The sequence below is a fragment of the Nerophis ophidion genome, linkage group LG12, assembly GCF_033978795.1.
Source record: "Nerophis ophidion isolate RoL-2023_Sa linkage group LG12, RoL_Noph_v1.0, whole genome shotgun sequence".
NCBI lineage: Eukaryota > Metazoa > Chordata > Actinopteri > Syngnathiformes > Syngnathidae > Nerophis > Nerophis ophidion.
This window is the reverse complement of record NC_084622.1, coordinates 39,116,329-39,141,614: the sequence shown is the minus strand read 5'-3', so window position 1 is coordinate 39,141,614 and position 25,286 is coordinate 39,116,329. Positions and strand designations below refer to the sequence as shown.

Genomic DNA, 25,286 nt, shown 5'->3' with positions numbered 1-25,286 from the left:
ATTTACTTTTGCCTGGTTTTTATTATTATAACCTAATATTTGACGTTTAGTGTAGGTCTCTATCTTACTCTTTTTTTCTGTCTTGTCAGCGACACAGGACACTCCCAGAAACATATTGAACACATACAACATGCCCTAAGGTGTCCCGGGCACAGCTGTCACCCAGTGGCATGTTTTTAAAGGGGAACATTGTCACCAGACCCATGTAAGCGTCAATAAATACCTTGATGTTGCAGAAAAAAGACCGTATATTTTTTTAACCGATTTCCGAACTCTAAATGGGTGAATTTTGCCATTTAAACCCCTTTCTATTATTCGCACTCGGAGCGATGATGTCACAACGTGACGTCACATAGGTAGTCAATCCGCCATTTTCTCAAACACATTACAAACACCAAGTCAAATCAGCTCTGTTATTTTCCGTACCTTGGAGACATCATGCCTTGTCGGTGTGTTGTCGGAGGGTGTAACAACACGATCAGGGACGGATTCAAGTTGACTTACGTGGAGTGTGCATCGATTAGGACGGCATGCTAATCGATGCTAACATGCTATTTAGGCTAGCTGTATGTACATTTGTACATACAAATTTAATGCCACAAATTTAATGTACACCCACGTTTAATGCCAAACAAACACTTACCAATCGACGGATTTAAGTTGCTCCTGTGTCACAAGATGCATAAGTCCCGATCGTTTGGTCTGCACATTTTACCGGCGATGCTAAGGCAGACATGGCACAAAGATGTATGGCTATCCTGCGACACTCAATCGTTGGTTAGAAGGCGATCGCCGAATAGCGTTAATAGCTATTCGCTCAATAGCTTCAGTTTCTTCTTCAATTTCGTTTTCGCTATCTGCCTCCATACTCCAACCATCCGTTTCAATACATGCGTAATCTGTTGAATCGCTTAAGCTGCTGAAATCCGAGTCTGAATCCGAGCTAATGTCGCTAAATCTTGCTGTGCTATCCGCCATGTTTGTTTGTATTGGTATCACTGGATGACATCACAGGAAAATGGACGGTGGCTTCAAGATAGCGAAAATCAGGCACTTTAAAGGCTTTTTTCAGGATATTCCATGATGGGTAACATTTTGAAAAAAACTTCGAAAAATAAAATAAGCCACTGGAAACTGATTTTTATTGGTTTCAACCCTTCTGAATTTGTGATAATGTTCCCCTTTAAAGTTCTGTAATGAGCTGCACATGAAAGGAAAATAGGCAGCTCATTTGAAAAAACATGTTTAGCAATGATGCCATTTGTAAATGAATGCATATGATTAATGATTGATGTTTGTTATTCAGTACACCTTATTTTCCGGACTTTAAGGCAGACTTAAAATCCTTTTTTTCCCCTCAAAACTCAACAGTGCGCCATATAACCCGGAATAATTCTGGTTTTGCTCAAAGACCTCGAAGCAATTTTATTTCGTACATGGTGTAATGATAAGTGTGACCAGTAGATGGCAGTCAAACATAATTTTATTCTGTACATGATGTAATAACATTAATGACCAGTCAAACAATACGTGGTAAGAGGTATGATGGCAATATGACTCAAGTAAACAACACCAGCATTTTATCTGTTCCATTGAAAATATAGAACATTACACACGGCGCTCAAAAATCTATCAAAATGTTTTAGTACAACTTTGGTAAGCTATGAATCCGCTCCGCTTGGTGGATTGTCGGCGCATTAAACATACAAGTATTATTATGGTGTGTGTATAAGGTAAGACATATTATCTGGCGTTTTGTTTCCCAATGTTATGCAAAAGCAACGTTTCTTACCTTCTGGTACCTGCTGATTTGTATTCCGGGATCTGCATAAATCCTGAAAATTTGCGCAGGTCCCCCTTTGTAGTCTGTACGGACGACGTAGACAAAATAGGCTTCTTCTTTATCTCCTTGTTATGGGACATTTATCCTCTGCTGTTGCCGTTTCTACAAACCCCGTTTCCATATGAGTTGGGAAATTGTGTCTGATGTAAATATAAACAAAATACATCCATCCATCCATCCATCTTCTTCCGCTTATCCGAGGTCGGGTCGCGGGGGCAGCCCAGACTTCCCTCTCCCCAGCCACTTTGTCTAGCTCTTCCCGGGGGATCCCGAGGCGTTCCCAGGCCAGCCGGGAGACATAGTCTTCCCAACGTGTCCTGGGTCTTCCCCGTGGCCTCCTACCGGTTGGACGTGCCCTAAACACCTCCCTCGGGAGGCGTTCGGGTGGCATCCTGACCAGATGCCCGAACCACCTCATCTGGCTCCTCTGGCAAATCATTTTCAACCCATATTCAGTTGAATATGCTACAAAGACAACATATTTGATGTTCAAACTGATAAACTTTTCATGCCAGCAACATGTGACAAAGACGTTGGGAAAGGTGGCAATAAATACTGATAAAGTTGAGGAATGCTCATCAAACACTTATTTGGAATGTCCCACAAGTGTGCAGGCTAATTGGGAACAGGTGGTTACCATGATTGGGTATAAAACAGCTTCCCAAAAAATGCTCAGTCTTTCACAAGAAAGAATGGGGCGAGGTTCACTCCTTTGTCCACAACTGCGTGAGCAAATAGTCAAACAGTGTGAGAAGATGTCCCAAAGTGCAATTGCAAGAAATTTAGGGATTTCAACATCTACGGTCCATAATATCATCAAAAGGTTCAGATAATCTGGAGAAATCACTCCACATAAGCGACATGCCCGGAAACCAACATTGAATGACCGTGACCTTCGATCTCTCAAAAGCCGACATCAATCTCTAAAGGATATCACCACATGTGCTCAGGAGCACTTCAGAAAACCACTGTCACTAAATACAGTTTGTGACTACATCTGAAGGTGCAAATTAAAGCTATACTATGCAAAACAACAGCCATTTATCAACAATATCCAGAAACGCCGCCGGCTTTTCTGTGCCCGAGATCATCTAAGATGGACTGATGCAAAGTGTAAAAGTGTTCTGTGGTCTGACGAGTCCACATTTCAATTTTTTGGGGAAACTGTGGACTTTGTGTCCTCTGGAAGAAAGAGGAAAAGAACCATCCGGATTGTTATATGCACAAAATTTCAAAAGCCAGCATCTGTGATGGTATGGGTGAGCATTAGTGCCCAAGGCATGGGTAACTTACACATCTGTGAAGGCACCATTAATGCTGAAAGGTACATACAGGATTTGGAACAACATATGCTGCCATCTAAGTGCCGTCTTTTTCATGGACGCCCCTGCTTATTTACGCAAGACAATGCCAAGCCACATTCAGCACGTGTTACAACAGCGTGGCTTCGTAAAAAAAGAGTGCGGGTACTTTCCTGGCCCGCCTGCAGTCCAGACCTGTCTCCCATCGAAAATGTGTGGCGCATTATGAAGTGTAAAATAGGACAGCGGAGACTGAAGCTCTACATAAAACAAGAACGGTAAAGAATTCCACTTTCAAAGCTTAAACAATTAGTTTCGTCAGTTCTCAAACGTTTATTGAGTGTTGTTAACAGAAAAGGTGATGTAAAATAGTAGTGACCATGCCCTTTACCAACTACTTTGACATGTGTTGTTGCCATGAAATTCTACGTTAATTATTATTTGCAAAAAAAATAAAGTTTATGAGTTTGAACATCAAATATGTTGGTTGTCTTTGTAGTGCATTCAATTGAATATGGGTTGAAAAGGATTTGAAAATCATTGTATTCTGTTTTTATTTATATCTAACACAATTTCCCAACTCAAATGGAAACAGGGTTTGTAATATAAAATAGTGTAAAGTTCTTACTTATGTCTTTCAGTAAACTTGCCATGAAAGCGGTAAAACATACCGGTTAAGTGAGTTTACATTATTCACCCAAGAAACTTTAGCTATTAGAGTTCCGGTCGTATGGTTTTTCACGGGTCACATTTCGGACATGTTGTTGTTTCCGGATGAGGAGATGCTGCTCCGTTATTGATTTAAGTAAAGTCTAAATGTCATTAAAACAGTTAGCTCCATCTTTTGACACTTCTTCCACTCCCGTCCTTGCATGCTACACCGCGACAACAAAGATGACGGGAAGAAGACGCTGTCGAGGGTGAGCCACGTAAATAAGACCGCCCACAAAACGGTGCATCCGGAAGCGACTGTCAAAAAGCACCTTGAAGATGATCTGTAACACATAATTTATGCAACGTTTTGACCAAAGAACCATCATTACGTATTATGTCGACCACAAGGAAGTGTTTTCAGTTTAGAAAAAAATATATAATAATATGACTGCTTTAATGCGCCCTGTAATCTGGTGCACCTTTTATATGAAAAAAGATCGAAAATAGACCATTCATCGACAGTGCGTCTTACAGTCTGGTGCACGCTGTGGTCCGGCTAATACGGTCTGTCTTTGTTTTCCTCTATCACTTCGTCCACAAAATATTTTACTTGGTAGTTTCATTTTAAAATTGACTGCATTACTCTTTATGGATGCCCATACTATAAAAAATGGTTTTATACTTTTTAAGTGGGTACCATAGTTTATTTTTAAAGAACCTGCAGTGTTTTTAATATAACATGACTTGTTAAGATGCAGTTATAACTCATTTGAACATCTGTGATTTACGGAATATTTAAAATGTGGTTTTGAGTGTCTGTTCTCCCCTCAACAATATGTATTGCATTTAGTTGATGTAATAAATTATCATGTATAACTTAATTTGTGGTGGTCTATTTTGGTCCCAGGGCTTCACGGTGGCAGAGGGGTTAGTGCGTCTGCCTCACAATACGAAGGTCCTGCAGTCCTGGGTTCAAATCCAGGCTCGGGATCTTTCTGTGTGGAGTCTGCATGTTCTCCCCGTGAATGCGTGGGTTCCCTCCGGGTACTCCGGCTTCCTCCCACTTCCAAGGACATGCACCTGGGGATAGGTTGATTGGCAACACTAAATTGGCCCTAGTGTGTGAATGTGAGTGTGAATGTTGTCTGTCTATCTGTGTTGGCCCTGCGATGAGGTGGCGACTCGTCCAGGGTGTACCCCGCCTTCCGCCCGATTGTAGCTGAGATAGGCGCCAGTGCCTCCCGCGACCCCGAAAGGGAATAAGCGGTAGAAAATGGATGGATGGATGGATATTTTGGTCCCCATGTGCAAGGCAGTTTTGAAAATAAGGTTAGAGTTGTCGTGTGCTACACATCTGTGTTGTCTTGCACCCTTCTAAGACAAAGGAATTTATTCCTAATCTCTCTGCATTTGTGTAGGTTTTTGGAGATTATTATCACTTCAGACATCACGCCGTGGAGAAGAGAGCTTATTCTGGCCACAGAAGGATGCACCTCAGACTACAACAAGAAGCACAAGTAAGACTTGTTGGGGCTTTCACAGCTTATTCCTAAATCAGAATAAGTCAGTACAATAATGTGATTCATGTGAAGAAATGTATCTTGTTGTCAATGACAGCTAATTATAGAATATATGTTGTTGCATTTAACAGAGATTATAATTAAAGGTGCTTTAATTAGGACCTTTAATCACCCCTAAAAAAAGGACTTTTCAGTGATTAGACTGAATGCAAAATTTTAGCACTGAACAATTCATCCATCCTTGCTAAAGTGTTTTCAGACCAGCTTCAGTGTTTGATCATTGTTGTTGCTGGAACTAAACGATTCCCGTGGCCTACTTTGCTTTGTGTTTGCACAACAGCAAGGTCCCGGGCACCATATATGTAAATAAGTCTGACAATGTTGCAGATGAAACATGCTTGATTGTGCTGTACTAACTTCCTAAACATCACATTACATCCAATGTACTTACATTTTAGAAATAATTGTTGTGAGTATAAATTATAGTTAATTATCAAATATATAATTATACTTAATGCCTGCAATAATAGTCAACAGACACTCTGTTTTCATGTTTATTGTGCAATAGTGAAGTCAAGTGAATTATATATATATAGCGCTTTTCTCTAGTGACTCAAAGCGCTTTACATAGTGAAACCCAATATCAAAGTTACATTTAAACCAGTGTGGGTGGCACTGAGAGCAGGTAGGTAAAGTGCCTTGCCCAAGGACACAACGGCAGTGACTAGGATGGCGGAAGCAGGAATCGAACCTGCAACCCTCAAGTTGCTGGCATGGCGACTCTACCAACCGAGCTATTCCGCCCCACCAAAACACATGCTAAATAAGACATGTGCTCAGGGGAAAGCCATTAGAATAAATGGCTAAGGGGACAGGACGATTGATCCGTGTTAAGGAAAGAATGAATGGGGCCATGTATCGTGAGATTCTGAGCCAAAACCTCCTTCCATCAGTGAGAGCTTTGAATGGTTGACAAAATACCTATTTTCCACCATAATTTACAAATACATTCTTTAAAATTCCTTCAATGTGAATTCCTGGATTTGTTTTTCACATTCTGTCTCTCCCAGTTGAAGTGTACCTATGGTGAAAATTACAGACCTCTGTCATCATTTTAAGTGGGAGAACTTGCACAGTCGGTGGCTGACTAAATACTTTTTTTGCCCCACTGTGTGTATATATATATATATATATATATATATATATATATATATTAAAATTTTCTTCTGAAAATGTTAATACCTTACTCACAAACAAGCAGCTTGCTGAAAAACTGTCATGAGGAAACAATTATTGAGAGAAGAGAACAAGGAATTAGCAAAGGGTATCAAAATGGCAAGCAAAAAAGATACATTTTCTTTTTTTTTTTTTTTTCAAACTTTTACTGAATCAGAGTACCACTTTTTATCGTGCTCTGTTTGTGTTGTGTTGTGTTTGCTCGTTTCTTTTGCGTAATCTTTTAACCTGCCTATTGTACAGCACTTTGGCTACCCCTGTGGTAAATTTTAAATGTGCTTTATGAATAAAGTTAATTCGATTTGATTTTTATGAATTTTTTGCCACTCTGTTTTAGGGAAGATTTCACCAAGATCAAAAGGAAATGTTCACATAATTTGAGACAAGCCGGAATGCGACAATACTTAAAATATTATTTTTTTTAAATTAACAAAAGAAAAATGTGTTAAACTACTTAATCTCCATAGAGTTATTACTCTCTTTCACTACGCTTGCTGTGTTTGACTGGCAAGACCTCCACTTCAAATGTTGTCTTTTGGTCATTTAACAACTAAGTCTGTAAACATGTAATGGATGGAGCAATGCAGCAACAAAAAGCTATACAGTACTATTGTCTTTTACTGCCTACTCAGTCAACAACGGTTTCACGGTGGAAGAGGGGTTAGTGCGTCTGCCTCACAATACAAAGGTCCTGAGTAGTCAGGGTTCAATCCCGGGCTCGGGATGTTTCAGTGTGGCGTTTGCATGTTCTCCCCGTGACTGCGTGGGTTCCCTGCAGGTACTCCGGCTTCCTCCCATCTCCTAAGACATGCACCTGGGGATAGGTTGATTGGCAACACTAAATTGGCCCTAGTGTGTGAATGTGAGTGTGAATGTTGTCTGTCTATCTGTGTTGGCCCTGTGATGAGGTGGCGACTTGTCCAGGGTATACACCGCCTTCCGCCCGATTGTAGCTGAGATAGGCACCAGCGCCCCCCGCGACCTCAAAGGGAACAAGCGGAAGAAAATGGATGGATGGATGGATTGATTGAAGAGTCAACAACATCCCACATTGCTGTTATTTTTCCAGCACTGGAAGCTGCAGGACGGACTCAGCTGTGGCCTTTGAGCGCAAATCTAACAGGCCACAAAAGAAAATTGCATTGCACATGTTCAACTCAGATGAAGAGATATAATAAACTACAATGTGCTTGTCGCACTGCTGGCATCCTGTCACATGGTCCTTTTTAAGTTGGCACTCGAGCTTGGGGAGTATGCGCTCTGTTATGTGGCGCCCAGGAGGACAAATCCCTTGTGGTGCTCCAATGTGCCCTGGCAAAGAGAAGAGAGCTATGAAAATATTCAGCACCGGTGGCCAGTAAAGGCCCAAATTTGGCCTACTGAGTCATTTCGTTTGGCCCGCCAAAGAGTGGGAAATGTATTATTTACGTTGAGGCAATTTGTGTTTTCCAGGCTTAAAAACTGCTGTGTTTGGCCCGCAGCCCATTGGCACATTTTCCCTTTGGCTCTTGGAAGCAAAAAATCTGGGCACCTCTGGTCTACAGCTTTTATTTAGAGAAAACCACAGAGTGTTTAGAGTAAACAGCAATGCCAACTCTCAAAATGTAAAGTAGTTTCTGGCTGAAGTAGACAGACAATAGAGTGGTACAATCTGAACTGATACGACGTTAAAGGCTTACTGAAACCCACTACTACCGACCACGCAGTCTGATAGTTTATATATCAATGATGAAATGTTAACATTGCAACACATGCCAAAAATAATTCAGACGATAAAATGGCGCATCCTGGAGAGGCAGTTCGAAAGTGGCTTGAAAATAGTCTGTTAATGCAAAATTTTGTCCAAAGAACCACCATTACATGCTATGTAGACCAGGGGTCTCAAACACGCGGCCCGCAAGACGTTATTTTGCGGCCCGCACCTTGATGTGAAAATTTAATTTTGGTGCGACCCGCAAGTTTTATCTGAAAGGTGCTTTACAGAATCATACATGTATACCCTCGATTTTTCCGGGAGACTCCCAATTTTCAGTGCCCCTCCAGCGGTAATCATTCCCCCAAATTTCACCCAAGCAACATTATTAAGGGGGCACCGTAGAGGCACTGTCTTTACCGTCCTCTACAACCTGTACAAAGAGCGTGCCACACTGTGAACCCACACCAAACAAGAATGACAAACACATTTTGGGAGAACATCCAAACCATAACACAACAGAACAAATACCCAGAATCCTATGCAGCCCTAACTCCCGCCTCCCCCAAACCTGCCCCCTATTGTAACAATGTCTTGCAGTTACTTCCGTGAGTCTGCAGAAGACTCGTACAATATATAACTGAGCCTGCACACTGTATGCATAGTGGAAACGCGGACGAGACAGCAGGTTGTTGAGGACGCTAAAGGCAGTGTCATCACGGCACGCCCTTAATATTTTTGTGCAGGTGAAAACCGGGAGAACGATTGCCCCGAGAGATTGTCGGGAGGGGCACTGATATTTGGGTGTTTCCCGGACAGATCGCGAGAGTTGGCAAGTATGTTGCTAGATCGGGAAAGCCATTCAAAAAAGGTGAATTTATTAAAAAGTGCATGTAAGATTTTTTTAAGAAATCTTTTCTGGCGGCCCAGCCTCACCCAGTTTTTGCATCCAGTGGCCCCCAGGTAAATTGAGTTTGAGACCCCTGATGTAGACCAACAGGAATTGTTTTAAATGTGGTAAAAATAATATTGTGACCCCTTTAAAATCAATGACATACTGAGACGATAGAGAGTGAACCGCAAAGTTGCGAGGGAACGTCTAACTTTACTTTTTTTCCTTCTTTTTTTTTGTACCGATATTAGCAATTTATTCCCCCTCCTTAATTAAAATAGGTACAGTACATGTTGAAAAACATACACTTCTGCAAAAATATCAGATTTTAGACACATGCTAATGTTCCATCTGTAGTCCCCCCAAAAAATACTCAAAAGCCAGGTACTTTCAGAAAAATACAAAAAAAAAACAGTTACTCAAAAGCATTTCAGAATTATATCTATTTTCAGAAGTTGGCATTTTTGTAGCCCTCATACTCATAATCATCTTCTCTGAGCTCCTGGGAGAATACAGAAAGCAATTCATATGGTTTGCCAATTTAACTTTTACCTACTATTTCAGTACACTGGTTCGTCTTTTTTGACCATGTTAAATTAAGATGTGTGAGGAAGGCTATTTCTTAATGTAAATGTTTTACTGAAATTCCAGTGTCTCAATGTATCATACACTTCTGTAAAGATCACGTACTGACCACATCAGCAGGTTGTGTCGAGTTGTAGAGTAGGGATGTTCTGTGATCACTGGTGCAATAAAGTCAGTTGTGTGTAAATGCAATAAAATCAAACATTCATTGTAATTGAAACAAGCTTGATGGCCTCATTCTCTTTCCTCTGAGGTGTGTAACCACTAAAAGCTGCAATGCATACAGTTTCATTCAGACTGTGCACTCAATAAATAAAAAAATTACCATCAAACAAGAAGACAGAAAAGCATTACACTTTGACTGTTGCTTGAAATAACTCAATTGAGAAAACCTGTGACATAAATGGTGTTTCTTTTAGAATCTTAACACACTGAAAGAAAACATTAACATTGATGTTACCTTATAATCTGTTGTTTAGTTCTAAAAACCACGTTTCCATATGAGTTGGGAAATTGTGTTAGATGTAAATATAAACGGAATACAATGATTTGCAAATCCTTTTCAATCCATATTCAATTGAATGCACTACAAAGACAAGATATTTGATGTTCAAACTAATAAACGTAAAAAATTTTTGCAAATAATAATTAACTTAGAATTTCATGGCTGCAACATGTGCCAAAGTAGTTGGGAAAGGACATGTTCACCACTGTGTTACATCACCTTTTCTTTTAACAACACTCAATAAACATTTGGGAACTGAGGAAACTAATTGTTGAAGCTTTGAAAGTGGAATTATTTCCCATTCTTGTTTTATGTAGAGCTTCAGTCGTTCAACAGTCCGGGGTCTCCGCTGTCTTATTTTACACTTCATAATGCGCCACACATTTTCGATGGAAGACAGGTCTGGACTGCAGGCGGGCCAGGAAAGTATCTGCATTCATTTTTTACGAAGCCACGCTGTTGTAACACTTGTCTTGCTGAAATAAGCAGGGGCGTCCATGATAACGTTGCTTGGATGACAACATATGTTGCTCCAAAACCTGTATGTACCTTTCAGCATTATTGGCGCCATCACAGATGTGTAAGTTACCCATGCCTCGGGCACTAATACACCCCCATACCATCACAGATACTGGCTTTTGAACTTTGCGCCTATAATAATCTGAATGGTTATTTTCCTCTTTGTTCTGGAGGACACCACGTCCACAGTTTCCAAATATAATTTGAAATGTGGACTCGTCAGACCACAGAACACCTTTTCACTTTGCATCAGTCCATCTTAGGTGAGCTCGGCCCAGCCAAGCCGGCGGCGTTTCAGGATATTGTTGATAAATGGGTTTGGCTTTGCATAGTAGAGTTTTAACTTGTACTTACAGATGTAGCGACCAACTGTAGTTACTGACAGTGGTTTTATGAAGTGTTCCTGAGCCCATGTGGTGATATCATTTACAAACTGATGTCGGTTTTTGATGCAGTACCACCTGAGATATCAGAAGTCCGTAATATCATTGCTTACGCGCAGTGATTTCTCCAGATTCTCTCAACTTTTTGATGATTTTACGGACCGTAGATGGTAACATCCCTAAATTCCTTGCAATAGCTCGTTAAGAAATGTTGTTCTAAAATTGCTCGACAATTTGCTTTCAAATTGGTGACCCTCGCCCCATCCTTGTTTGTGAATTACTTAGCTTTTCATGTAAGCTACTTTTATACCCAATCATGGCACCCAACTGTTCCCAATTAGCCTGCACACCTGTGGGATGTTCCATATAAGTGTTTGATGAGCATTCCTCAACTTTACCTTTCCCAACTTTTCTGTCACGTGTTGCTGGCCTCAAATTCTGAAGTTAATGATTAGTTGCAAAAAAAAAAGCTTATCAGTTTGAACATCAAATATGTTGTCTTTGTGGCATAGTCAACTGAATATGGGTTGAAAATAATTTGCAAATCATTGTATTCCGTTTATATTTAAATCTAACACCATTTCCCAACTCATATGGAAACGGGGTTTGTAGAAAAATAGCAAGATTGTAAGCTTTTATATATAAAAAAGATACAGTCACACTCTTACCTATTGACACCATATACCAGGGCCTTCAGGACTTCAAAGACCCTGTTTTGAATTACTGCACAATGCCCACTTTCCAGAACCCTCTGGAAATTAATTAAATATCCTTTACCACCATACCCATGTGTACAGTTTTATATATTACTGTAGCTGTGTATTTGCACATTCCAAATCTGTTAAATATTGCAGCAACTTTTGAAATTAGAAACTAAGAATGTTAGCATGATACCTGTTTCTGTGTGTACACCCCAGGTTCTATGGGCAGAGCAGCAGGTGGTAAAAAGGAGGAAAAGGAGGGATGTCTTTGAGGACCCAACGGACCCTGATTTCCCGAAGCAGTGGTACTTGGTGTGTGTGTGTGAAGCTCTTTTACCTCTCTGTCGTACAAGTTCCTGGATTTCTTGCTATTCCAAAATAATTGCCAATTGACTTGGTATATTGGTCAAGTGCTTTAGATTTAAAAATCAATAATCCTTAATGGTTGCCGATTGACTTTTGTATTAGTCAAGTGTATTACATTCAGAGATCCATGTGATACTGATTGATAGTGCTTTAGCGCCATACATAAGAAAGCTGCCACATTGTCTAGCTCAGGGGGCTCAAACTCAATTTGAGCTGAGGCTGCACAATGTATTTACTTCAGAATAGAATCAAACTTTTGACTAAATTGGTAACTACATCCACCCAGCTGTGTGATCCTGAGCTATGATGGGCCTTAAAGGCCTACTGAAACCCACTACTACTGACCACACAGTCTGATAATTTATATATCAATGATGAAATCTTAACATTGCAACACATTCCAATACGGCCTTTTTAGTTTACTAAATTGCAATTTTAAACTTTCCCGCAAAGTATCCTTTTGAAAACGTCGCGGAATGATGACGCGTATAATGACGCGTGTGCATGACGTCACCGGTTGTAGCGGACATGTTCTTCCTGCACCGCTCACGGCTAAAAGTTGTCTGCTTTAATCGCATAATTAAACAGTATTCTGGACATCTGTGTTGCTGAATCTTTTGCAATTTTGTTCAATTAATAATGGAGAAGTCAAAGAAGAAAGATGTAGGTGGAAAGCGGTGTATTGCAGCTGCCTTTAGCAACACAAACACAGCCGGTGTTTCCTTGTTTACATTCCCAAAGGTGAAGCTTTACCATGGAACAGAGCGGTCAAGCGAACATGGTTAACTATGTTCAAGGTGCTTATCGGGATTATTCTTCCTGGTACTTGTCAGGAAGTGGTGGTGACAAACCCCAAGATGCAGAGATGGCAAGCTTGGTGCATAAAAACGTGGTTTAATGCCCCCAAAAAATGCAGGTAAGACATGAACCAGGAGTCAGGAAACAGCAAACAGGAAAAGGAATCAGGAACCAGGGAATAGCTCACAGCATACAAGAAACAGGGAGAACTGGAGACTGCATGCAGTCCACAGCATACAGCAAACAATACTCCAGCCTTGACTGGAGGGCAAAGCAGGTATAAATAGCAGCCGACTGATTGACACCAGGTATGGCCAGGTGCCAATCAGCCGGAGCTGAGGGGAATCAGCGCAAAGGGAGGCAAGCAGGAAACTGAACAAAAATAAGAGTGCTGACATGAACTAAAACACAAACAGAGGGAAAACTAAAACATAACCAAACTGTCAGTGACAAGCCTGACAGTACTTCCACACTTTGAGTTTGAACTTGTTTCTCAAAAAGGATTATAGTGCATTGTTTGACTTATTTGCTGAACCCATTCCAAAACCTATTTCCACATACTGATAGGCTTAAGGTCTTGCATGTTGTGTGTACAAACAAATGTCTTAAGTAAAAAATTTCCTGAGTCATATTTCTCCTTGTTTGTCAAGAATTGTTGTACATCATCGCTTAGCAGGTTATATTTTTTTTGTGCATAATTTTAGTTATTTGCAAATGCACCAAATCATTGAATTTCAATATTTTTTATTTAATAAATTAAGGGTTTGAATGTTCTCGTTAGCCAAAGTTAGGTATTTTGTAATGAAGCATACTTTTGTAGTTATTTCCCCATATTTCTACACTAACTCAGATATGGTAACACTAGCGAGCAATAGAGAATGTGTAGTGATTTTTGGTCTCAAACAAATTTTGCTTTATTCATTATTGGCCCATTTATTGTCACCTTATGCTGTATATTTTTTATATTAAAGTTCCAGTTTATTTTATCGCCTATTGTTGGACCCCAACATGTTTATTTTTTTACTCCATCAAAATCTACTCTGTCTATTTGTATGTGTTTCACTTTCTCTTATGTTGTTAAAATATTATTTTCATTTGACTGAGATTCAAAGATGTGAAAAAGTCTGTTTTTGTCAAACCATCTATTTAATTTGTTAATTTCTTCTGTTATAATTTGTATTAGCTTTTGTGCGTTCTGTCCTGAACAAAACAAGAGTTGTGTCATCTGCAAGTAGTACTAACTAAGTACTATCTCTACAAATGTCGTTTATAAAGAGATTGAGCAAGTTTGGTAAAAGTATTGATCCCTGGGGGTACATGGCAAAATATATTTAGCGTATTTGCTTAGTTTCATATATTGCTTGCAGCTAGTTAAGTAGCTTCTTACCCAATTCAAGACAGTTGGAATAAGAAGCTCCAAAAACGGGGGGCCATAGGGCCTGAGAGGGATTGAGAGTAGTTCTAAGTACTCTGTGATACAGGACGTTTCAGAGGCGGTATAGTACCGAATATGGTTCATTAGTATCACAGTACTTTACTAATACCGGTATACCGCACAATTCTACTACCAACAATAAAAAACTCATTCCAACTGTGGGTTTTAACCCCTATTCATCACAAAACAATTTGCATTCACTCACACAAGCATGCACTAACAGACAAGAACATCTAAGTCACTTCCACAGAATGTGTCATATATTTAATTGAAAAGCTGCAATTAAACCTTAGCTTCTTGATTTGCAATGTTCAAACAAATGTAAATGTGTACTTTATAGAGCTTTCAGACAATCATGCATACAGCTAAACTTATTTTGTATGTTGTTAGTATTTTAGAGTGCCTTTTGTATTCAACCCTAACCCTTTACTCAAACAATAATATTAATAATAATAAAAACATTGTTTTTTTGCTATATTATTTAGTATAAAGTACATTATTCAATATTTTTTTAAACGCAGAGATGTTATTCTGACATTTAGTTGCAAAATTTCCTACATTTGTAAGTAACATAGCCTCTCTTTTTAGGGCATCAATATGCAATGTGCGTAAGAGTGACCTGATTCAGACTAAAAGTATATTTAGCCATGTTCAAACACTTTAAATACAATGGTCTGCTATTTCATATGATATTTCACATAATCAATACTCGTTTAAAAGCATAACTAACAAGTTAGGGATATCTTACTCATATAAACATAGTTTTAAACTACAAAACCAATGATCTTTTTTTTCTTCGTTTAAATATGTTTATAATAGGATAACAATCCATAATGATTTAAAAAGCGCTTTTATATAGTGAAACCCAATATCTAAGTTACATTTAAACCAGTGTGGGTGGCAAAGGGGGTTAAGTGCCTTGCCCAAGGACACAACGGCAGTGACTAGGATGGCGGTTAGAGTTAATGTTAGAGTATTATTGTGTCATGGTCTGTCACATAATTTTATTCCTTGTTTTGAGTTTGTTGGCGTTTTCTTATGTTTTTGGGTCTTGTTGCGTTTGGACCAGTTGTTCCTCTTTTTGGGAATTTAAGCTGATGGTCAGCCCCAAGTTCTTTCGATGGCACATAAGCTGATTTTAAATGAATCCCAGACAGAGTAGTTATTTTGACATTTTATTCCAAAGCATTGGGAGACCTATCTATGAACAACAACTTCAAATTGCATCGACCAAGTTGATCTGACAATAGTACGGAAGTCTTGCCTTTTTCAATACGCCACTCGGCCTCCCCTCTCGCCTACAAAGCGAATACGCTTATCTATTGTCTTCCCCAGCTGGAGCCAACCTGCATTCCGAGCACAAGGTTGTCTACAGTGTACCATCGGTCAGGAGATAGGGAAAAGATAAACAGAGTACAAGATAGAACACTAGCTATTTCAAATATGACTATAGAACAAAATAAATAACTTTAAAATATGGATATATGTAGATATATATCTCTGTCAGTTTTAATTCCGGTTTAGTGCTCTTATTATGGTCGTTTTTTCTGTTTTGTTTGGGTGTTCTTGCAAGCGGTTAGACTCCTGCGTCTGAGCGTCTGTTGCAATCCTTTGTTGGGACTTTGTGAATGTTTATTCATGTGGACGCTTTTTCTTCCGCACTTCTCTGCACGTAAGACTTTGCATTTAAGAATGTGCATAAAGGACAACAGATTATTATTATTATTATTATTATTAGTAGTAGTAGTAGTAGTAGTAGTAGTAGTAGTATTATCATTATTATTATTATTATTATTATTATTACTATTATTGCTTTAGTAAAGGGTTAGGGTTAAATAATAAATAAATAAAAATATCACTCTTAAATACTAACAAAATAAGTTTAGCTGTAGGAAAAACAGCATTGAAACCATAGGAATACATGAATGTCTAAAAGCTTTATAAAGTACGCATTCAATCGTGTATAAACATTGTAAATCAAGAAGCTAAGGTTTAATTGCAGCTTTTCCATTAAATATATGACACATTATGTGAAAGTGACTAAGATTTTCCTGTCTGAATGCAAATTGTCTTGTGAGGAATGGGGGATAGTCAGCTCACTCTTACACACAAAGCTTATTGGTGCCATTTAAACTATATAAATTAGTCAAAAACGAGAGGGTATGTTAATTACAATGTAAATAATTTTGTATTTAAATGTCAGAGTAACATCTAGCTGTTTATATACATATACCATGTCTTTTTACTATACAATATAGTTAAAAACTAATTAAATACATAAGACACATCCTATACAATTATGATTTTTGTGTGTGTTGTACATGCATTTGTTTATAAATGTTATTTGTAGTATTGTTAAAACCAACTGTTGAAATGGCCTAAGACAATACTACCCATGTTTAACTTTTGTTATTTTGTGTTTTTTGTTGCATTTTGTGACTGTTTCTCCATTTGTTTACTATGGCTTTACTCCTTCTGATCTTAATTACCAGTTTAAAATGTAATTAAAAAATGATTAGATGGACCATTAAACACTACCTTATGTTGTTATTGGCGGCGTGGGTTTTTTTTCCCGTTCTTTTTTTTGGTCCTTGGCCCTGCACTCTTCAGCATCTACATGCTGCAGCTAGGTGACATCAAACGCAAATACGGTGTTAGCTTTCACTGTTATGCTGATGACACCCAACTGTACATGCCCCTAAAACTGACCAACACGCCGGATTGTAGTCAGCTGGAGGCGTGTCTTAATGAAATTAAACAATGTATGTCCGCCAACTTTTTGCAACTCAACGCCAAAAAACTGATTATCGGTCCTGCTAGACACCGACCTCTATTTAATAATACAACTTTAACATTTGACAACCAAACAATTAAACAAGGCGACTCGGTAAAGAATCTAGGTATTATCTTCGACCCAACTCTCTCCTTTGAGTCACACATTAAAAGCGTTACTAAAACGGCCTTCTTTCATCACCGCAATATCGCTCCATTTTGTCCTCTAAAGACGCCGAGATCATTATCCATGCGTTTGTTACGTCTCGTCTCGATTACTGTAACGTATTATTTTCGGGTCTCCTCATGTCTAGCATTAAAAGATTACAGTTGGTACAAAATGCGGCTGCTAGACGTTTGACAAGAACAAGAAAGTTTGATCACATTACGCCTGTACTGGCTCACCTGCACTGGCTTCCTGTGCACTTAAGATGTGACTTTAAAGTTTTACTACTTACGTATAAAATACTACACGGTCTAGCTCCAGCCTATCTTGCCGTTGTATTGTACCATATGTCCCGGCAAGAAATCTGCGTTCAAAGGACTCCGGCTTATTAGTGATTCCCAGAGCCCAAAAAAAGTATTCGGGCTATAGAGCGTTTTCCATTCGGGCTCCAGTACTCTGGAATGCCCTCCCGGTAACAGTTCGAGATGCTACCTCAGTAGAAGCATTTAAGTCTCATCTCAAAACTCATTTGTATACTCTAGCCTTTAAATAGACCCCCTTTTTAGACCAGTTGATCTGCCGTTTCTTTTGTTTTTCTCCTATGTCCCCCCCTCCCTTGTGGAGGGGGGCCGGTCCGTTGGCCATGGATGAAGTACTGGCTGTCCAGAGTCGGGACCCAGGATGGACCGCTCGTCCAGAGTCGGGAACCAGGATGGGGACATCGCTGCGCTTCTGATCCGCCTCCATTTGGGATGGTTTCCTGCTGGCTCCATTTTGGACGGGACTCTCGCTACTATATTGGATCCACTTTGAACTGGATTCTCACGGTTATGGTAGATCCACTATGGATTGGACTTTCACAATATCACAATATTCGGTCGACATCCATTGCTTTCGGTCAACTGGGGTGGGGGGGTTGCCCACATATGCGGTCTTCTGGTGAGGGCGGTCGCATTCTCCGTTCCCTCCTTCCCTGCTTGCTCTCTTTGTCTTTGTCCTTGTCTGAACTTTTTAAAAGCCTCTTTCTTTGCGCTGTCCTCTAATCCAAATTTCAATATGAATATGATCAGCTGGACTCTTGACGCTATTGACACAGTCTTTTCGACAAGAAAAAGACGTTCGGGGGAGCCTGGCTGCCCTGATGGAACCATCGCTGCGGGTTACGTGCGGGACTCCTGGAACTCATGGAGGATCATGTGCCTCTTAGCTCTTTCCATCGAGGACGTCGAAGACATCTACCTATTTGGAGCTGTGATCACGGGGCACTTGCTTATTGGGCTGGGCATTGCTCTGGTGTATCGACAAATTCGGTGGCAGCCACTCAAGGGGCCCAACGGCTGTTCAACGCAATGGAAGGATTGGGTCGGGCTGTGGGAACACAGACTTGTGCGATTTCTGAGTTGAATCGCAAAATGGATCTCATCTTGGAAAAGTTTGCAGAGAAGGAATAATTAATTGGAACTAAAAGAGGTCCAGCATGGACAAGCAGAGAAGACAAGTCAACATTTTGTCTTCTCGAAGGAAAACAACTTTTTATCTACGATTTGGACTCCCTGAATGGCCTTACCATGGAGCGGGCTGTTCTGAAGAAAATCTCCCGAAGACTTCCCAAAGATAGACGCTTTTGACCTTCCTTTTTGTCAACAACATCTGTAGCCGAACTTTATCGGCCTCAGCCATACAAAAACACTTCACCTCTCCCGAGTTAATTGGGCATACGCACACACATGACCCCGACCCTTAAATCAACACCCTCACCAACGCTTATCTCCTCTGGGGTTGTGAAATGGCCGAGCGGCGCTACAGAGCGAACAGCGGGCCTGCGCAAACCCACCCCTCCCTCTGTTGCAAGTTGGTGTGATATATGTATGTTTAATGTGTGCCATGCTATGTGAGGTTTTTTTCCTTGGACTCAGACTAGACCTCTGCTGAGGGTCTAGCCTTGGACTGATATTTTTTTACTCCCCCCCCTTTCCTAATGTCACCCTTTTCTTATCTTTTTAAGGAGCGCTGTAACCGGCTGATCCGTCGGCGGTCTCGTCTTGTCCCCCCCTGTAACGTATGTCTGCTCTTAGCGGGACTGTGCCGAAAATGTAATTTCAGTTCTGATGTGTCTTGTACATGTTGGAACGGACAAATAAAAATGATTCTGATTCTGATTCTGATTCTGATTCTGATTCTGATTCTGATTCTGATTCTGATTCTGATTCTCCAAGGTTTCTCATAGTCATCATTGTCGAAGTCCCACTGGGGTGAGTTTTTCCTTGCCCTTATGAGGGCTCTACTGAGGATGTCGTTGTGGTTTGTGCAGCCCTTTGAAACACTTGTGATTTAGGGCTATATAAATAAACATTGATTAATAGATTTTTTTTTTTTGGATGCTTCAGTTGGTCACAGTCTCATCTTTTAGCTTTTTGTTTGCATGTTGTTGCAAAAGATAAATAACATTGTTATCGGATAACATAAAGCAGTCATGAACAGTAGTTGAGACAACACATCTATTGTTGCACACAAGGACTCTGTTTTTTACACAGCTTTGACTTGACAACTAAATAGAGGAAGGAAAAGATACAACAGTTAGAGCTGATGCTTTCACTTGGCTGTATATTTTACATCGTGGTTAAATAAATATGTGGCTAGACCCCAAAATGTATTGTGTCAACCCTGAGCTGCATTTTCTCTTTGCCAGTTACATTGTTTTATTTGCCCTGGAGAACTCCCTTGATAGTGTGTATGTAATTATAGATAACACACTTATGCCAATTGTCAATGCCACACCAGCTATAGTAGGAGACTTAACCATGGAAGCTTTTCCTTAGAAGCGGTGTGCAACAATAATGTGAAATTCAGATTTTAATATTTACAACCCGCCCATGATGTTTTAAAGCGTTGTTAATCTCTACTTAGATTATTTTAAACTAATTAATTAGAATTTAATTGATCCCCTGGGATTTTGTGTTTCAGGGATATTGCGGTTCCAATAGCAACAACAGCATATGTAGTAAAGATGCGCGGATAGGCAAATACTGTATATCATCCGCAACCGCATCACTAAAGTCGTCATCCACCCGCAATGCACCCGAACCAATATTTTATCAGAACCGCAACCGGCCGTTGTTATACATCCGAAGTTGACGACTTTTACCACTAAAAGAGCTAGTTTGACCCGTGTCATAAAGTAAAGAAGGCAATGGGAGCCGCTAACGTTCTCGCGAATATCCGATGGTGCTGATTCAGATAACGGGAATAAGGGCGTGCTGTAAAGCCATTGCCTTTGACACCTTCAACAACTTGTACGTACCGTTTGCCAGTCCTGCAACATGGTGTATGCAGGATCAGCAAACACACGTACAAGATTGAAGGGCATACTGGGTGATACAGAGTACACTAATGCTTGTGATATAAACAATTTTAAAACTCTTACTAATATGCGCCACATTGTGAAGCCACACCAAACAAGAATGACAAAAACATTTCGGGAGAACATCCTCACAGTAACACAACATAAACGCAACACAACAAATACCCAGAATCCTTTGCATCCATGACAATTCCTGAATATACTTTTCGCCCCCAACCCCGCCCACCTTACCGACGCACGGGCGGGGTTTGCTGCTAGTGGGGTGTATAATATAATCAGGGATTGTCATGGATGCAAAGTATTCTGGGTATTTGTTGTGTTGCGTTTATGTTGTGTTACTGTGAGGATGTTCTCCCGAAATGTGTTTGTCATTCTTGTTTGATGTGGCTTCACAGCGTGGCGCATATTAGTAAGAGTGTTGAAATTGTTTATATCACAACCATTAGTGTACTCTGTATCACCCAGTATTCCTTGCAGTCGTGTGCGTGTGTCAGTGGAAGCCACACACAACATATTGCTGGACTTGCAAGTAAATTGTACATGTTGTAGAAGGCGTCAAAGGCACTGGCTTGATAGCACGCCCTAATACTTATTAACTGGGTGAATGCCGGCAGACATTCTTGAGAATGTTTACGTCAACTAATGTCTTCTTCGCTTTGTGGCATGGGTCCAAAATGGCTTTTGAACAGTAAAAGTTACCGATCTCTGAACCATGTATATCATATTTTTCCAAATGGTTCAACCGCCACCTGCCCAAATCTATTTAAAATCAATTTTTTCGTTATGTCAGCCGCCCGACCCGCGGTTTATCCGCGGACTCCGCGGATGAGACCGCAAACCGCGCATCTCTAATGTGTAGTGTACTGAGCAGTGGCAATGTGAGCACAGCACACAGAGTAATCACCTAATTGATCAAATAAAATAATACAAGTATTATAATTGTATATCGCGGTTTAATTTACAAAATACTTTGTATAGTACAATGTTAAAATGTCATAGTTCCATTTTTAGGGTGACCAAACTGTAATGTTTAATCTCTGTTGTTCATTGACATTACTATGTCTCTGCCTAGTGTATGTTTTGTTATGCAAGGATCATTTAAAAATACATGTAAATTCTCAAAAATGCAGTGTAATTCCAGTCTAGAAAACATTTGTATAACTGTCTTATGTCTCCCTCAGTCCACCCCAACTCATCAGGACTTGAATACCAAAGTAGCCTGGGCTCAGGGTTACACTGGAAAAGGTATTGTGGTGACTATTCTGGATGATGGCATTGAAAAAGACCACCCTGATCTCATCAGCAATTATGTAAGTCTAAAACAAAATAAGGGACATATTTAGATAACCCAGACCTGAATTTTACAGAACTAAGTAACCATTTAAAGAAAATTCCCGCCATGAGTGTTTCAACTTTGGTTTGTGGTTTCTTAGGACCCAGAGGCAAGCTACGATGTTAATGATGGAGATGCTGACCCCCAACCAAGATACACCCAGCGTAATGAGAACAGGTACTAAGCACTAAACACAACATTTTAGCAATGGATTGGTTTTAATTAGTAGGTGCTCAGAATCATTCATAAAATGCTCATAAAGAACACTGGGATTTTCTGATCGTTATTACTCGGATTACTACATCAGAATTAATACAGATGAAGCGAGTCTGCATGCACTGATCAGAGTGCACCATGTCTATAGCTTTATGTTTGAACAACATCATTTCTAATTTGAAAGTTAAATACAATTGAAAATGTTTCACTTCATCTTAATCCTGTTGTTAGCATCAAGGTCCAAGCCATACACCCTCAAAGCTGTTTTGGCACTTATTTGTTCCGCACACAAGCCTTTATTTTCTTGCCCGTAGTGAGTTTTGCATACAACCCCTTAAGTCTTTAGTGATTGGAATAAAACTCGCTGTTGTCATGTCTTTGTGAACATGTTCTATTTAGTTTGGTTCTTTTTTGTTTTTAACTCCTTTATTTCCTGTTTTTGCACACCATGGTTTGTTTTTGTTTCCATGACTACCAATCAGTTCACCTGTTGTCATGACTCACGCACCTGATTCACTTGGACTCATGCACCTGTTGTCAATCACCACGTCACCTTTTAAGCCTGCAGTTGCCAGGCAGTCAGCCTGGCAACATCACCCTCTGTCATCTTCTACTCACTTGAAACTGTGGTGAACTGAATTTTCCTAATTTTTCTGTGTCGGTTTTACACGTCATGTTGACTCTCGCTCTCCCCCACAGTCTGGAGTGCAACTGACGCTGGGCAATCTTGCACACCTGAAGTTGATTAAGGTGGCCTATTTAGTCTGGGTGCTGACGGCCTGTCAGTGCCGGAACTTTGTGTCCACTGCAAGTTTCAACTCGCATGTGTCTTGGCCTCTTTCACACGAGCAGTCTTTCTAGTCTGTCTTGTGCACCTCTCAGGTTTACCTATTATATCCTAGCCTTGTCTAGCGCCTTTATTTAGCATTTTGTTTTTCTGTTACGAAATATGAGAGTGGATCCCAAGGATGCAGAGACGTATTTTGGTTATAGTAAAGTTCTTCCTTTATTTTGGTGGAAGTGGGACGTAGCCAAAACAAAAGGCGATGGTGGAAATAAAAAAACACACCATGAAGAACAACTATATCAAACAACCAAAAAATAGAACAGAAAGCGCTAGACAAAGCTAGGAACAATACAGGCTGGGAAAAATACCAAACAGGGGTACAAAGTACAAAAATAAGGACGCTAGACGAAGCGAAGATAATTTACTTAAAAAACGAAGTAAAACAAAGAAACAAAATGCTAACTAAAGGCGCTAGACAAGGCTAGGATATAATGGGCAAACCTGAGAGGCGCACAAGACAGACTAGAAAGACTGAAGGAGGCCAAGACACATGCGAGTTGAAACATGCAGTGGACACAAAGTTCCGGCACTGACAGGCCGTCAGCACCCAGACTAAATAGGCCACCTTAATCAACTTCAGGTGTGCAAAATTGCCCAGCGTCAGCTGCACTCCAGACTGTGGGCGAGAACGAGAGTCAACATGGCGTGCAAACCAAAACAGAAACATTTGGAAAATTCAGTTCACCACAGAAACACCCTTGTTATCCATATCGATGATCAATGTTCCTTTCTCGTTCCAAGTAAGTTTTTCTTTATTCGTGCCGCAGTGCAAGTTTTTGTTTTATGTCCATAGTTTTGCCTTAGTGCAAGTTTTTTGTTTTCATAGCCAAGTTTTGAACCTCCTCTGTGAAGGCTTTTCGTTTGTTCCTTTTTTTAAGTTATTAATTAAAAGATGTCCTTACCTTCACGCCGTGTCCACTCCAATCGCTTTGCACCACACCAAAGTCCAAGTCATGACAGCTGTTTGTCTATGTAATGCTGCTCTGATTTACTCTGAACCGCCTGTAGTAAATGAGAGGCAGCATGGATTTTCATAAATACACTGCAAAAATGGTTGTTTATGTTGCTGCTGTTATTTTTCTTAATGTCAATTTCTACATGGAGTGGGTTGGGGCAACGTGCATCAATCTTTGTGCAATTATAGACGCCTTTAGATAAAACAGTAACTGTCTCTGCCTAGCCCTTCTTGTTGCAGATTTTGTTTTGTTGCAGGCAATTGTGAAGTATGGTCCATGGAAAATTGATATCAATACTCGACGCTGCTAATGTCTGTGTTCTTGTAGTAATCAATGTAATTATGTTCATGATATACAATCACATTTTTTAACACTTAACTGATAATAACTGTCGAGTTATTTTGTTAGGGTTTTTTTTTACACAGCATCGACCTAGTGCAATTTGAAAAGGGGAGCCTGAATTTTAAATGCTTTTTATCAGTTATATTTTGTAGGCATGAACAATCACAACATTACTTAGAGGCAATCTGCTATGAATATGCCTATTTGCTCGCCAGGTGCTGGAGCCTGTGGTGAAGCATCAGAACAGACATATTATTTCTTGTCGATGCCCTGAGGGTGAGTAGTCATGCAGAGACTAGTCGTGTAGAGAAACCTCAGCCTGTTCTGTCAGTATTGAGTAAATATATCTTGTCACATTGTCCCACTAAAAGAACAAAGCACCACCGGAAGGGCTTACTCAATGTCTTTGATTTAGCTTCCTTACAGAGATGAATATTCACCTTGAAAATACACACGGGACATGTTTTTTAAAGACTTCGTTTTAAATCAGAGGGATACATTTTTTCCCCCCCATTCAGTCTATAACACCAGTCAGTTTGAGGTGGGTGGAAGACCTGTGGACAATTAGTGTCCAGTTATTTAAGTATATGAGTAATACTGAACATGTGTGAGTAATACACTGCCAATAGGCAGCACGATGGCCCAGTGATTAGTAGTTGTGCCTTTAGGCACGAAGGTCCTCGGTTCGATCTTTCTGTGTGGAGTTTGCACAGTTGCAGAGTTCTCCCTGGGACTGCGTGGGTTCTCCCCGGGTACTCTAGCTTCCTCCACAGACATGCAACTGGAGATAAGTTGATTGGCAACGCTAAATTGGCCCTAGTGTGTGAATGTGAGTGAGAATACTTTTCTATCTGTGTTGGTC

At 40.1% G+C, this 25,286-nt stretch overlaps 1 protein-coding gene across 2 annotated transcripts in view; it reads left to right on the top strand.

Annotated features, from left to right (window-relative positions):
- Window positions 1–25,286, top strand: part of LOC133563436 (furin-like) — a 221,943-nt gene that overhangs the window by 98,003 nt on the left and 98,654 nt on the right. Inside the window, exons 3-6 of one of the 2 annotated variants that reach the window (XM_061917560.1) lie at window positions 5,217–5,315; window positions 12,049–12,144; window positions 21,912–22,040; window positions 22,164–22,240. In XM_061917560.1, coding sequence (XP_061773544.1) covers window positions 5,217–5,315; window positions 12,049–12,144; window positions 21,912–22,040; window positions 22,164–22,240 — 401 coding nt within the window. Of the gene's footprint in view, window positions 1–5,216; window positions 5,316–12,048; window positions 12,151–21,911; window positions 22,041–22,163; window positions 22,241–25,286 lie in introns of both variants that reach the window. The other variant, XM_061917559.1, reaches the window with a different exon arrangement.